General features: G+C 58.7%; 1 protein-coding gene across 1 annotated transcript in view; it reads left to right on the top strand.

The window, feature by feature from the left end:
- GRIK1 (glutamate ionotropic receptor kainate type subunit 1) overlaps positions 1 to 14,393 on the top strand; it is a 120,952-nt gene that overhangs the window by 101,434 nt on the left and 5,125 nt on the right. Inside the window, 3 exon segments of the mRNA XM_070403807.1 lie at positions 825 to 1,042; positions 10,504 to 10,729; positions 13,900 to 14,150. Coding sequence (XP_070259908.1) covers positions 825 to 1,042; positions 10,504 to 10,729; positions 13,900 to 14,150 — 695 coding nt within the window.

The raw sequence follows: 14,393 nt of genomic DNA on the forward strand, positions 1-14,393 counted from the left end.
TGTAAGCGAGCTCAGACCCCACGCCCTGTCTTTGGTGAACACCCAGTGCCTCTGTGTTACTCACAGACAACAGGGAGCCCCCGTGACTAAAATGTATGTTTTCACGGGGAAGGGCCCTTTCACGGAGAAACAGCCAGTCTTGGAAGTGCAATTAAGAAATTGCATTTAATTCAAGGACGAAAATTAGGCTTTTCAGTGAATATATTCTTTTCAGGCAAATAAGTCTCTCCATCAGGAAAAGTAACTTCAGCGCGAACAGTAACATCCGACAATGAAACGCCCTCCCTCCCCCCTCCGGTCCGGCTGCCCCTTCTCTGACTCGATCCTAAAACCCCAGGTCCGTTCACGCTCCGATCAGCAGCCTGGCACCTCGCTCTCCCGAAAGGTTCTCGAGCTCTTTAACCGGAAATGGAAACCCGCTGGCATTTCGGAGCGGCCGTGGCTGTCAGAGGCCCTAGAACGCGTTATTTCACACGACGACACGCCTGTTGGAGCAGCCGGAGCAGGTCCGGGGTGGGCTTTTCAACCAAAACAAAGCCCTGCACTCGCCCCGCGCGTGGTCGCGGCAGATCATCTCGGGGGAAACCACTTCGTGCGTCAGATGCCAGCAAATCACACTTCAGGCGGCAGCTGTGCTTTGTGGTTAAAGATCCCTTAGATTTCACTCCATTTTCTTAAAAAAAAAAAAATGCATGAATTGTACCTACACGTGAGGGTAAGTGCTTGATGAATTCACGACGTTTATGCCACAAAATGCATTAAGCCCTCGACCCGCCCAGCCCGCCTCCCTCCTCCTGACGCTGTGACCCCACTCTGGTGCCCAGGGTCGGAGCTCGTGCCCAAGGCGCTGTCCACCAGGATCCTCGCCGGCAGCTGGTGGTGCTTCGCCCTCGTCGTCCTCTCGTCCTACACGGCCAACCTGGCCGCCTTCCTGACCGTGGAGAGAATGGAGGCCCCCATCGGCTCGGCCGACGACCTGGCCAAGCAAACCAGGATCGAGTACGGCGCCGTCCGGGACGGCTCCACCGTGGCCTTCTTCAAGGTGAGAGGCTGGCGCGGTCGCCGTGGGCACCCTGGCCAGGTGGGCGGGGGGGGGGCGGGGGTGTGGCTGAGAGAGCCTCCCTGGGAGCGAGATGCTGGGCAATTCTTTAGGAGAATAAGAATGTGGTGACCATGTGCCTCCCGGGGAACATACAGTGACGTCGGTGGTCCCGTGGCCGTCGGGGCACTGGTTCCACTCGGGCCGTGAGCACCTCCCCAGGCCTGGCCTCCTGAGCCCGCCCCCGCCCCCCCACCCCCACCCCAGGAGTTGGAGTTTTCACGTGTGAATTTGGGGGACACGTTCTGACCTCGTACAGGGACACAGGGAGTCCAGGCAGGAGGAGACACTGTGGCAAGTCCCTCGATTCACAAGTTGGCTTGCAGCCCAGCAACCCTGTGTATCAAGAAGGAATTTATTTGCAAAAAAAGAGCAAGAGCTGAACCCGATTTAGTTTCCCCTGGAGGGAGGTGCGCTGTCAGACAGCGTCGGGGTCCCCCACTCCGGGTCCTAAACGCGTGTCCCAGGGTCTCCCCCCGACCCCGCACCCCAAATCCCTGAGTGACGCAGCCACGGCAGGGGGCCCAGGCCGACCTGACTCCACATCAGCGATGCCCCCCCTTCTCTCTCGGTCACGACCGCCCCCCTCCGCCAGCTGCTGGAGGAACGAGAAGAGCTGCCCCTCCCCTGCCCTTGAGCCTGGCCCCCCCTCAGGCACAGGAACGCCTGACAAGTGGCATTTCCCGTGGCACACGGGGAGCTGGGGCTTCTGTTCCCAGGAAAACACACACGCAGGCTGTCCCCCCAAGAGATAGACACACTTGACCAGTGAGCAGCTCGATATTGACAGTGAAGTGTATTTTTTAATGTATTTTTATTGATTTCAGGGAGGAAAGGAGAGGGAGAGGGAGAGGGAACCATCAGAAATGAGAGAGAACCGTGGATGGGCTGGATGAAATGTGTTTTGATAAAACGCTGCCTCCGTAGTTATTCCAAGTGTGTGTATGCGTCCGGGGGGCCCCCTGTGTGTATATCCCTTTGGCAAAAGCTTGTCTCTTTGTTTTCTCGATTCCACATGGTTTTACAGCTTTAAAAAGCAAATAAATAAAACGCAGGCGCTGCCAGGAGGGGAGGACAATAGAAATTACGAAAACCCAGGAGCAAAGAAGCCCACTGACCCCTGCACTGGCCCTCGACGCTCTTAACGAAGTTCCTCCCTGAGAAACGGGGCCGGGAAGCACTCGCTAAAGTTTCCATCAAAACCATCGACGTTTCCCGTGAACTCGCTGTTCTTGCAGGCGGGGCGCCCTGGGAGTGCAGATCTGTGATATCGTATTTTCCACATGAAACAAAATCAAACTTTAGTTTTGCTTTTTGTAATGCGGCTCCCGAGACTCCCACTCTCCCCGTGTGGCGGGGGCGCTTCCGGCAGAAGCAGCTGTTCCAGGGAGCACAGGACTGGGGGCGTTTCTCGGTGTCTGGGTGCCAGGCAGTCTTCACGGCAGACCCGTGAGCTCATGTTTCAAAGGCCCCACTAACGTCACCCTCCCAACGCCACCCTCCCGACGTCACCCTCCCAACGCCTCCCTCCCGACGTCACCCTCCCAACGCCTCCCTCCCAACGTCACCCTCCCAACGTCACCCTCCCAACGTCACCCTCCCAACGTCACCCTCCCAACGTCACCCTCCCAACGCCTCCCTCCCAACGCCTCCCTCCCAACGCCACCCTCCCGACGTCACCCTCCCAACGCCTCCCTCCCAACGCCTCCCTCCCAACGCCACCCTCCCGACGTCACCCTCCCGACGCCTCCCTCCCGACGTCACCCTCCCAACGTCACCCTCCTAATGCCACCCTCCTAACGCCACCCTCCCAACGTCACCCTCCTAATGCCACCCTCCTAATATCACCCTCCCGACGCCACCCTCCCAACGTCACCCTCCCAACGCCACCTTCCTAATGCCACCCTCCTAACGCCACCCTCCTAACGCCACCCTCCCGACGCCACCCTCCTAACGCCACCCTCCTAACGCCACCCTCCCAACGCCACCCTCCTAACGCCACCCTCCTAACGCCACCCTCCTAATGTCACCCTCCCAACGTCACCCTCCCAATGTCACCCTCCCAACGTCACCCTCCCAACGTCACCCTCCTAACGTCACCCTCCCAACGTCACCCTCCCAATGTCACCCTCCTAATGTCACCCTCCCAATGTCACCCTCCTAATGTCACCCTCCCAACGTCACCCTCCCAACGTCACCCTCCTAATGTCACCCTCCCAACGTCACCCTCCCAACGTCACCCTCCCAACGTCACCCTCCTAACGCCACCCTCCCAACGTCACCCTCCTAATGTCACCCTCCTAACGTCACCCTCCTAACACCACCCTCCCGACGCCACCCTCCCAATGTCACCCTCCTAATGTCACCCTCCCAATGTCACCCTCCTAATGTCACCCTCCCAACGTCACCCTCCCAACGTCACCCTCCTAATGTCACCCTCCCAACGTCACCCTCCCAACGTCACCCTCCCAATGTCACCCTCCTAACGTCACCCTCCTAACGCCACCCTCCCAACGTCACCCTCCTAATGTCACCCTCCTAACGTCACCCTCCTGACGCCACCCTCCCGATGCCACCCTCCTAACGCCACCCTCCCGACGCCACCCTCCTCATGTCACCCTCCTAACGCCACCCTCCCAACGTCACCCTCCCAACGTCACCCTCCCAATGTCACCCTCCTAACGTCACCCTCCTAATGTCACCCTCCTAACGTCACCCTCCTAACGCCACCCTCCCGACGCCACCCTCCTAATGTCACCCTCCTAACGTCACCCTCCTAACGCCACCCTCCCGACGCCACCCTCCTAATGTCACCCTCCTAACGTCACCCTCCCGACGCCACCCTCCTAACGTCACCCTCCTAACGCCACCCTCCCGACGCCACCCTCCTAATGTCACCCTCCCAACGTCACCCTCCTAATGTCACCCTCCTAACGTCACCCTCCTAACGCCACCCTCCCGACGCCACCCTCCTAATGTCACCCTCCTAACGCCACCCTCCCAATGTCACCCTCCCAACGTCACCCTCCCAACGTCACCCTCCTAATGTCACCCTCCCAACGTCACCCTCCCAACGTCACCCTCCCAATGTCACCCTCCTAACGTCACCCTCCTAACGCCACCCTCCCGACGCCACCCTCCTAATGTCACCCTCCTAACGTCACCCTCCTAACGCCACCCTCCCGACGCCACCCTCCTAATGTCACCCTCCTAACGTCACCCTCCCAACGCCACCCTCCTAATGTCACCCTCCCAACGTCACCCTCCTAACGTCACCCTCCCAACGCCACCCTCCTAATGTCACCCTCCTAATGTCACCCTCCCAACGTCACCCTCCTAACGTCACCCTCCCAACGCCACCCTCCTAATGTCACCCTCCCAACGTCACCCTCCTAACGTCACCCTCCCAACGCCACCCTCCTAATGTCACCCTCCTAATGTCACCCTCCCAACGCCACCCTCCTAATGTCACCCTCCTAATGTCACCCTCCCAACGTCACCCTCCTAACGTCACCCTCCCAACGCCACCCTCCTAACGCCACCCTCCCAACGCCACCCTCCTAACGCCACCCTCCTAACGCCACCCTCCTAATGTCACCCTCCCAACGCCACCCTCCTAATGTCACCCTCCCAACGTCACCCTCCTAACGTCACCCTCCCAACGCCACCCTCCTAATGTCACCCTCCTAATGTCACCCTCCCAACGCCACCCTCCTAATGTCACCCTCCTAATGTCACCCTCCCAACGCCACCCTCCTAATGTCACCCTCCCAACGTCACCCTCCCAACGTCACCCTCCTAACGCCACCCTCCTAATGTCACCCTCCTAATGTCACCCTCCCAACGCCACCCTCCTAATGTCACCCTCCTAACGTCACCCTCCCAACGCCACCCTCCTAACGCCACCCTCCCAACGCCACCCTCCTAACGCCACCCTCCCAATGTCACCCTCCGTGTCTGAAAGGGGAGCCCTGGGGGTTAAAAATGTGTGTGTTTGGGAGGAAATCCATGAGGTCAGCTCCAGTTAACCTTTTTCAAAGCCGAGTGCATTGCCCGTAATGGATCCATCTCCAACTCTAGACAGAAAAACCCGTGAAAAATGTCTTCGCCAAGGGGTCTACGTCGCTGAGGGGGTTTCTAAAGGGAACGTGTGACTGTCTCCAGCGTCGGGGGTTCGGCCGCTGGCATTACTGTCCATCAACCTGAGACCAGGCACCATCGGACGCACTGGGTACCTTGCAGACAAAGACGGGGGCCTCCTGGCACAGACACCGTGTCTCCCGCTGGCCGCCCTCCCTGCCAAGTGGATTTTATGTAGTAAATCCTGTTTTGGAAACACTACGAAATTTATTCAATGAAATAATATATTTAATCATGTGTTAGAGGAAATGGTTGTTTTTAAGGCAGCTACTCATCCCTGATCTATTTCACGAGTTTGGATTTCTGCATAGCTGATCTCCATGTCTTTGGTGTTCTTTTTTTTATTTTTTAATATTTTTTTATTGATTTTCAGAGAGAGGAAGGGAGAGGGAGAGAGAGAGGGAAACATCAACAATGAGAGAGAATCATGATCGGCTGCCTCCTGCAAGCCCCCCACTGGGGATCGAGCCCGCAACCCAGGCCTGTGCCCTGACCGGGGATCAAACTGTGACCTCCTGGTTCATAGGTCAACCCTCAACCACTGAGCCACCCAGCCAGGTGTTTGGTTACTTTTTAAGGTTTTTCTTAAATCAGGATTTACCTAAAGTGAAAGCATATTGGAGATTTTACAGTGTAAGTGTTTTTGGTATTTTATTTGTTCACATGGATATATCTACCCCATTTGTTAGATCACTTTTGATAGGATGACAAAGATCAAACACAATAATGTCCCGTGTGTGTCAGTGGCGGCTGAGGAGACGTGACCAGTAAACACAGATGGACCTGGATCGATACTAAGTCCTCAGGCACAGGATGGTGTAGGGATTCACGCTGCGGCCGACAGGATCACAGCTCCCGTGCAGACGCCACGACCTGGGGGAAGAAAAGGGGGTGAACCTGAGTGAAGCATTCGGGGGACGGGCCCCTGAAATGGAGGTACTTTCCGACCCGAGACCGGCTCCGCTCCCGAATGCACAGATGGTTTGCCCTTCGCACCTGCAACCACGGGGCCGGTGGCACCGTCACCGCTGAGGAGACAGCGACGCTGTCGGCATTTCCTTCTCCGTCTCCGCTAACGAGTCCGCCTTCCTGACGTCCCGCCTCCTGTCGCGAACCTCCCGTCCTGTGTGAACGTGTAAACGCGGCCGTTTCAATGAGCCCGCTTCTCAAGTCCTTGGCAGCGTCAGCATCTCATGCTTCTAAGAAAACGGTTTCCCCTGAAGGCAGTTTCCTGGCGGAGGATGATGTGCCCGGCTTTGCCCAGGACGGCCGCCCCCCCAAACCCCCACCCCCCGCACGGCCGCCATCGGAGGGTCCCGCCCGAGTCGCACGGCAGGAAGCGGCCTGGCCCACGCCCCGCTGTCCTGGCCACGGGAACGATCGTCTGCGGGTGGAGGCTCACGGCCGTCATGAGCGGATGGCGCCCGTGAAGCGCGGTGTCCGTGGGGACTGTTCACTGAAGTGCCGTTTGTCTCATAAGAACTTCCCCCAGGCTCTCCGGACGGAGCCACCGTCCTCTCCTGACTCGTGAAGCCAACAGCGTCGACCTCGGTCTGAACCAGAGGCAGGAGCTCAGGGAGCCCGGGAAGAAGCATGGACGCGACCACGTGGAGTGGGTTCCGCAGCCGTTCCTGCCCTCGGGCCCCGCCGTGTCCTCAGCCCATCGCCCTCCTGAGCTCGTCGCCTGTGCCCCCCGAGGCGCTGGCTGGTGTGTGGGCCCCGGTTTGAGGCCGACAGTGGAGTCAGCGTGGAACTACCAGTGACTCCCATCAAGTCTCATCTCGAAAAGAAGTGGAGGGAGTGTTGATACAAAGGGAGACAGATTGGGGGGCGGGGGGGTGGAACACTATGGAAATTACAGTCAAGTGTAACCTGGTTGTCACAGATCGCCATTCAAAAGAATAGAGAGTCCACAGCTAAGCAATATGGAAACGTAGACAGAAGATAGTAGACAGAGGAATATGCAGGTGTGTATATAATACATCATAGGTGTGGCTTATTATTAAATCTATCCCCAAAAACGAAGAATGAGGGAAAAGGCAAAAGCATAGAGCACTTCGGAATAAAATGTTCGGTCTTCATCACCTACAATCCGGTTCCAATTAAAAATTGAATGTATCTGTAAAAGGCACATAAACACACGTATAAGAGTTTTCTGTCCTGAATTTTAATTTGTATTCGACGTTTTCTAGAAAAGGTGAGCGTGAATGCAGGTCTTTCAGAAACGGAGTGGAGGAGGCCGCTCCCAGCACAGGCCCACGTGGGGGGGGGATGAGCCAGGAAGGGTGACGTCCGTGAGGCTGCTGAAGGGGCCAGCTGAGGGCCAGGGGGTCGGTGAGTCCCGTCCTGGGTGAGCCCGGGGCCTCGAGGACTCGCTGTAGTGCCCACGGCTCGTCAGCTACCCCTTTCACTGATGCCAAGGTCTTCCTTCTGTCACCGGGAGACCCCGGGGGCTCGAGCCACTGGTCACTGTGTCCAACCACAAAGGCAGGTGGCATCCTATCAGGCATTTACTGACAAGGCCCGCCCACCAGGAAGACGGGCGCTTACAGCATCAACCCCTGCCTCCTAGCAGGTGCAGCGGACAGGCCTGTAGGGGACGGGGCTGGGGGAGGCTGGGGACGGGATGCAGCTACGTGCAGGCCGGGGGTCCATGGACGTCAGCTATTGTCCTTAGTCATCAGGTGACAAGATGATGATGATGATGATGATGAGATGATGGTGAGGAGATGATGGTGAGGAGATGAGGTGGAGGAGATGATGGTGAGGAGATGATGGTGAGGAGACGATGGTGAGGAGATGATGTGGATGAGACGATGGTGAGGAGATGATGGTGAGGAGATGAGGTGGAGGAGATGATGGTGAGGAGATGATGGTGAGGAGATGAGGTGGAGGAGATGATGGCGAGGAGATGATGGTGAGGAGATGAGGTGGAGGAGATGATGGTGAGGAGATGATGGTGAGGAGATGATGGTGAGGAGACGATGGTGAGGAGACGATGGTGAGGAGATGAGGTGGATGAGATGATGGTGAGGAGATGATGGTGAGGAGATGAGGTGGAGGAGATGATGGTGAGGAGATGATGGTGAGGAGACGATGGTGAGGAGATGATGTGGATGAGACGATGGTGAGGAGATGATGGTGAGGAGATGAGGTGGAGGAGATGATGGTGAGGAGATGATGGTGAGGAGATGAGGTGGAGGAGATGATGGCGAGGAGATGATGGTGAGGAGATGAGGTGGAGGAGATGATGGTGAGGAGATGATGGTGAGGAGACGATGGTGAGGAGACGATGGTGAGGAGACGATGGTGAGGAGACGATGGTGAGGAGATGATGGTGAGGAGATGATGGCGAGGAGATGATGTGGATGAGATGATGGTGAGGAGATTATGGTGAGGAGATGATGGTGAGGAGACGATGGTGAGGAGATGATGGTGAGGAGATGAAGGTGAGGAGACGATGGTGAGGAGACGATGGTGATGAGATGATGGTGATGAGATGATGGTGATGAGATGACGGTGAGGAGATGACGGTGAGGAGATGATGGTGAGGAGACGATGGTGAGGAGATGATGGTGAGGAGACGATGGTGATGAGATGATGGTGAGCAGATGACGGTGATGAGATGATGTGGATGAGATGATGGTGAGGAGATGATGCTGATGAGATTATGGTGAGGAGATGATGGTGATGAGATGATGGCGAGGAGATGATGTGGATGAGATGATGGTGAGGAGACGATGGTGAGGAGACGATGGTGAGGAGACGAAGGTGAGGAGACGATGGTGAGGAGATGATGGTGAGGAGATGATGGTGAGGAGATGATGGTGAGGAGATGATGGCGAGGAGATGATGTGGATGAGATGATGGTGAGGAGATTATGGTGAGGAGACGATGGTGAGGAGACGATGGTGAGGAGACGATGGTGAGGAGATGAAGGTGAGGAGACGATGGTGAGGAGACGATGGTGATGAGATGATGGTGATGAGATGATGGTGATGAGATGACGGTGAGGAGATGACGGTGAGGAGATGATGGTGAGGAGACGATGGTGAGGAGATGATGGTGAGGAGACGATGGTGATGAGATGACGGTGAGCAGATGACGGTGATGAGATGATGTGGATGAGATGATGGTGAGGAGATGATGGTGATGAGATTATGGTGAGGAGATGATGGTGATGAGATGATGGCGAGGAGATGATGTGGATGAGATGATGGTGAGGAGATTATGGTGAGGAGATGATGGTGAGGAGACGATGGTGAGGAGACGATGGTGAGGAGATGAAGGTGAGGAGATGACGGTGAGGAGACGATGGTGCTGAGATGATGGTGAGGAGACGATGGTGAGGAGACGATGGTGAGGAGATGATGGTGAGGAGATGACGGTGAGGAGATGACGGTGAGGAGACGATGGTGAGGAGACGATGGTGAGGAGACGATGGTGAGGAGACGATGGTGAGGAGATGATGGTGAGGAGATGACGGTGAGGAGACGATGGTGAGGAGACGATGGTGAGGAGATGATGGTGAGGAGACGATGGTGAGGAGATGATGGTGAGGAGACGATGGTGATGAGATGATGGTGATGAGATGAGGTGGATGAGATGATGGTTTGACTCCTGGAGGGTGGGCCTGACCCTGCCTATGGGTTCTGCTCGCTGGATTCACAGCTGAGTCACCTTCTCCATCACTTCACACAGGCCTTGAAAGGAAACTTAAGAAAAACTTAACCCCTATTCACATATGAGAAGCTTAACCCCTTGCACAGAAGTGTGTATGTTCTGAGATCTAAAATAATATGATCACTTTTCAGATCAACCTAGGTGCCCTATCTCTATATATAAAAGCCTAAGGGACCAACTGACCGGTCACTGTGATGCGCACTGACCACCAGCGGGCAGACGCTCAACGCAGGAGTTGCCCCCTGGTGGTCAGTGCACTCCCTCAGCCAACCTCCTGTGGCCCCGATTGGCCGATCGCCAGCCAGGCCGAGGGACCCCACCTGTGCACCAGCCTCTAGTCAGATTATGAGCCCCCCCATCGCTTCCCCCACTGAGACCCACAGAAGCACCGATGACCAAGAGCCCCTTCGCGCCTCCCGCCTGGGCCGGCAGGGAGCTGGGTTCTTCTCGGCGACCCACCTGCAGGCCCAGGACCTGCATGTGGTTTCCCTCCTGAGGGTGAAGGTCTCCCCTGCACTGTTTGAACCACCGGCTCTGCACGGCCTTGGGACCATGTTCTCAGCCCCTCCCTGTCCCTGCAGAAGTCCAGGATCTCCACCTACGAGAAGATGTGGGCCTTCATGGGCAGCAGGCAGCAGACAGCCCTGGTGAGGAGCAGCGAGGACGGCATCCAGCGCGTGCTCACCGCCGACTACGCGCTGCTCATGGAGTCGACCAGCATCGAGTACGTGACCCAGAGGAACTGCAGCCTCACGCAGATCGGGGGCCTCATCGACTCCAAGGGCTACGGCGTGGGGACCCCGATGGGTAAGAGGCAGAGCGTCAGCCGAGGCTGAGGAGGGCGCGGGCACCGTGGGGCGTGGAAGGGAGCGTGGCTGGGAGCGTGGTGGGGAGTGTGGCTGGGATCGTGGCGGGGAGCGTGGCTGGGAGCGTGGCGGGGAGCTTGGTGGGGAGCGTGGCGGGGAGCTTGGCGGGGAGCGTGGCTGGGAGTGTGGCGGGGAGCGTGGTGGGGAGTGTGGCTGGGAGCTTGGTGGGGAGTGTAGCTGGGAGCGTGGCGGGGAGCTTGGTGGGGAGCGTGGCTGGGAGCGTGGCGGGGAGCTTGGTGGGGAGCGTGGCGGGGAGCTTGGTGAGGAGCGTGGCTGGGAGCGTGGCGGGGAGTGTGGTGGGGAGCGTGGCTGGGAGTGTGGCGGGGAGCGTGGTGGGGAGTGTGGCTGGGAGCTTGGTGGGGAGTGTAGCTGGGAGCGTGGCAGGGAGCTTGGTGGGGAGCGTGGCTGGGAGCGTGGCTGGGAGCGTGGTGGGGAGTGTGGCGGGGAGCGTGGTGGGGAGCGTGGCTGGGAGCTTGGTGGGGAGTGTGGCTGGGAGCGTGGCGGGGAGCGTGGCTGGGAGCTTGGTGGGGAGCGTGGCTGGGAGCGTGGCGGGGAGCGTGGCGGGGAGTGTGGCGGGAAGCATGGTGGGGAGTGTGGCTGGGAGCGTGGCGGGGAGCTTGGTGGGGAGCATGGCGGGGAGCGTGGTGGGGAGCGTGGCGGGGAGCGTCGTGGGGAGTGTGGCTGGGAGCGTGGCGGGGAGCGTCGTGGGGAGTGTGGCTGGGAGTGTGGCTGGGAGCTTGGTGGGGAGTGTGGCTGGGAGTGTGGCTGGGAGCGTGGTGGTGAGTGTGGTGGGGAGTGGGCTCGGGAAATCTGCTCCACCTTCCAGGTCTCCAAGGCCTGAGTGGACTGATCACTGAGGCACACGCCCCCGTAGGTCAGAGGCCTGTTATGAGTCTGCAATCCCAGATACGTCACCGAGTAAACGTTGAAGTCACTACTCCTTTTAAGTTCTAGTATCTGGTTGAGCCTGTAGGTTTCTATTATTTTACCCCAAAGGTCTTAACAAGAACATCTTCTGGTTAATTTCCTTGGCGTTATTTCCCAGTTCCTATACGTGCCTATGTATTTTTTCTACCTTAAAACTCCCGGGCGGGGCACATGCCTGGGTTGTGGGCTTAATTCGATCCCCAGTAGAGGGTGTGCAGGAGGCAGCTGATGGGTGTTTCACTCTCACGTCAATGTTTCTCTCTCTCCCCCTCCTTTGCTCTCTCTGTGAAAATCAATTTTTAAAAATCTTAAAAAAAACAAAAAACAAACCTTACAATTGGGTGTAAAATGCTCTGCGTGTCCTTAGAGGAGCACCTGCCCTTTCTCAGTGGGACGGTCCGTGGACTAAACTACAAAACTGGAAACTTGACCTCTTATCGCTCCGTCTTCCACCCGTCACCCACCTCGACCGCCTGTGCGCACCCCCCTTTGCCCCCCAAACCCCCTGCCTGGCAATAAGGATAGAAAATGACAAGGCGGGTCCCCCCTTCTGGGAACAGGTGGGAGGAGCCTTTGGGTGGCTGTATCCTCACTGAGTGGGACGTCACTCTGGAGCCAGTTTTTCTAGGCGGGGGGGGATCGAGGGGCTCCATCTCCAGCCCCCTGAACGCACTCGGCCCTTTGAGGTGTCCCTGTGCCCGTGTGGGAGGCGGCCCTAGAGGAATCACTGTTTTGATAGAAAGAATGTGAACGAGCAGTTCAGCCAGGTCTCGGCCATCGGCATCCATCCGGACGCACACGCCGAAGTGGGGGTGCCTTCCCTCGCGGGGGCTTGTCTTCAGGCTGCGAGCCCGTCGCGCTGTCACCCCACAGGCCGTGGAGGGAGGCTGGGACCGATGGGCGTGCTGTCACCCCACAGGCCGTGGAGGGAGGCTGGGACCGATGGGCGTGCTGTCACCCCACAGGCCGTGGAGGGAGGCTGGGACCGATGGGCGCACTGTCACCCCACAGGCCGTGGAGGGAGGCTGGGACCGATGGGCGTGCTGTCACCCCACAGGCCGTGGAGGGAGGCTGGGACCGATGGGCGTGCTGTCACCCCACAGGCCGTGGAGGGAGGCTGGGGTGGATGGGGCCTCGGCGAGGGGGCCTCCCTGGGAAGCGGCTGTGGGACGGACTGTGGGGTGTTCCTCCTGTGATGAATCGACGGTTAAGCAAGATCAGCTGCTCTTCAGGATGAGCCGTGTACCCAGGTGCACGGCCAGGGTCACTCAGGGCATTTAAGCAGCAACAACAGAGACTGAAGGTGACATCTATTCGGATATAAAACATTCCCTGCTCGCCCGGCTGCTATGGCTCATGGTTGAGCGTCGACCTATGAGCCAGGGGGTCACGGCTGGATCCCGGTCAGGGCACATGCCCGGGTTGTGGGCTCGATCCCCAGTGGGGGGCGTGCAGGAGGCAGCCGATCCATGATTCCCTCTCATCATTGGTGTTTCTCTCTCTCTCCCTCTGCCTTCTTCTCTGAAATCAATAAAAATAGGTTTTAAAGTATAATAAAAAATTTTTTAAATAAATAAAAGGGACAGACAGTGTAGACAAGGGTTCACCTCAGCCTTCGAAGTACAGGCTTGAGCGTTCATGCCCTTGGCCAGTCGGGGTGTGGAGGGTCCTGTCAGCCACAGTTGGTCGGTCCGTCTTAGACCACCCTCACTCCCTCCCCCTGTGTCCCCCAGGCTCCCCGCTCCCCCCGTCCCCCCATTCCGGGACAGGGCCCCTCACTCCCTCCCCCTGTGCCCCCAGGCTCCCCGCTCCCCCTGGTCTGGGACAGGGCCCCTCACTCCCTCCTGTGCCCCCAGGCTCCCCCTGGTCTGGGACGGGGCCCCTCACTCCCCCCCTGTGCCCCCAGGCTCCCCGCTCCCCCTGGTCTGGGACAGGGCCCCTCACTCCCCCCCTGTGCCCCCAGGCTCCCCGCTCCGGGACAGGGCCCCTCACTCCCTCCCCCCCTGTGTCCCCCAGGCCCCCCACTCTGGGACAGGGTCCCTCACTCCCTCCCCCTGTGCCCCCAGGCTCCCCACTCCCCCTGGTCTGGGACAGGGTCCCTCACTCCCTCCCCCTGTGCCCCCAGGCTCCCCGCTCCCCCTGGTCTGGGACAGGGTCCCTCACTCCCTCCCCCTGTGCCCCCAGGCTCCCCGCTCCGGGACAGGGTCACCATCGCCATCCTGCAGCTGCAGGAGGAGGGAAAGCTGCGGACCATGAAGGAGAAGTGGTGGCGAGGCAGCGGCTGCCCCGAGGAGGACGGCAAGGAGGCCAGCGCCCTGGGCGTGGAGAACATTGGTGGCATCTTCGTGGTGCTGGCGGCCGGCCTGGTGCTGGCGGTGTTCGTGGCCGTGGGCGAGTTCCTGTACGTGTCCCGCGGGAGCAGCGACGCCCAGCAGGTGAGCCCCTGCTCCAGGGCCTGGGCGCGTGCGGTCTGGGTTACCGTCGTGAGTTGGGGGACCTGGGGGGCGCTCGCCCCTTTCTGTAGCGGTCTGTGGACTTCGATGCCCAGAAGCGCCATTGCTGAGTTAGAGCAAAGATCTGCTGAGTCCCTGGCAGGGCTGCCGACCTTCCTCTGTCGTGGACGTGGGCGTGGACGTGGACGTGGACGTGGACGTGGATGGGGGACGAGGGCAGCTGTG

This window comes from Myotis yumanensis, unplaced genomic scaffold, assembly GCF_028538775.1.
Source record: "Myotis yumanensis isolate MYYU_CA2020_CCGP unplaced genomic scaffold, mMyoYum1.0.hap1 SCAF_2, whole genome shotgun sequence".
NCBI lineage: Eukaryota > Metazoa > Chordata > Mammalia > Chiroptera > Vespertilionidae > Myotis > Myotis yumanensis.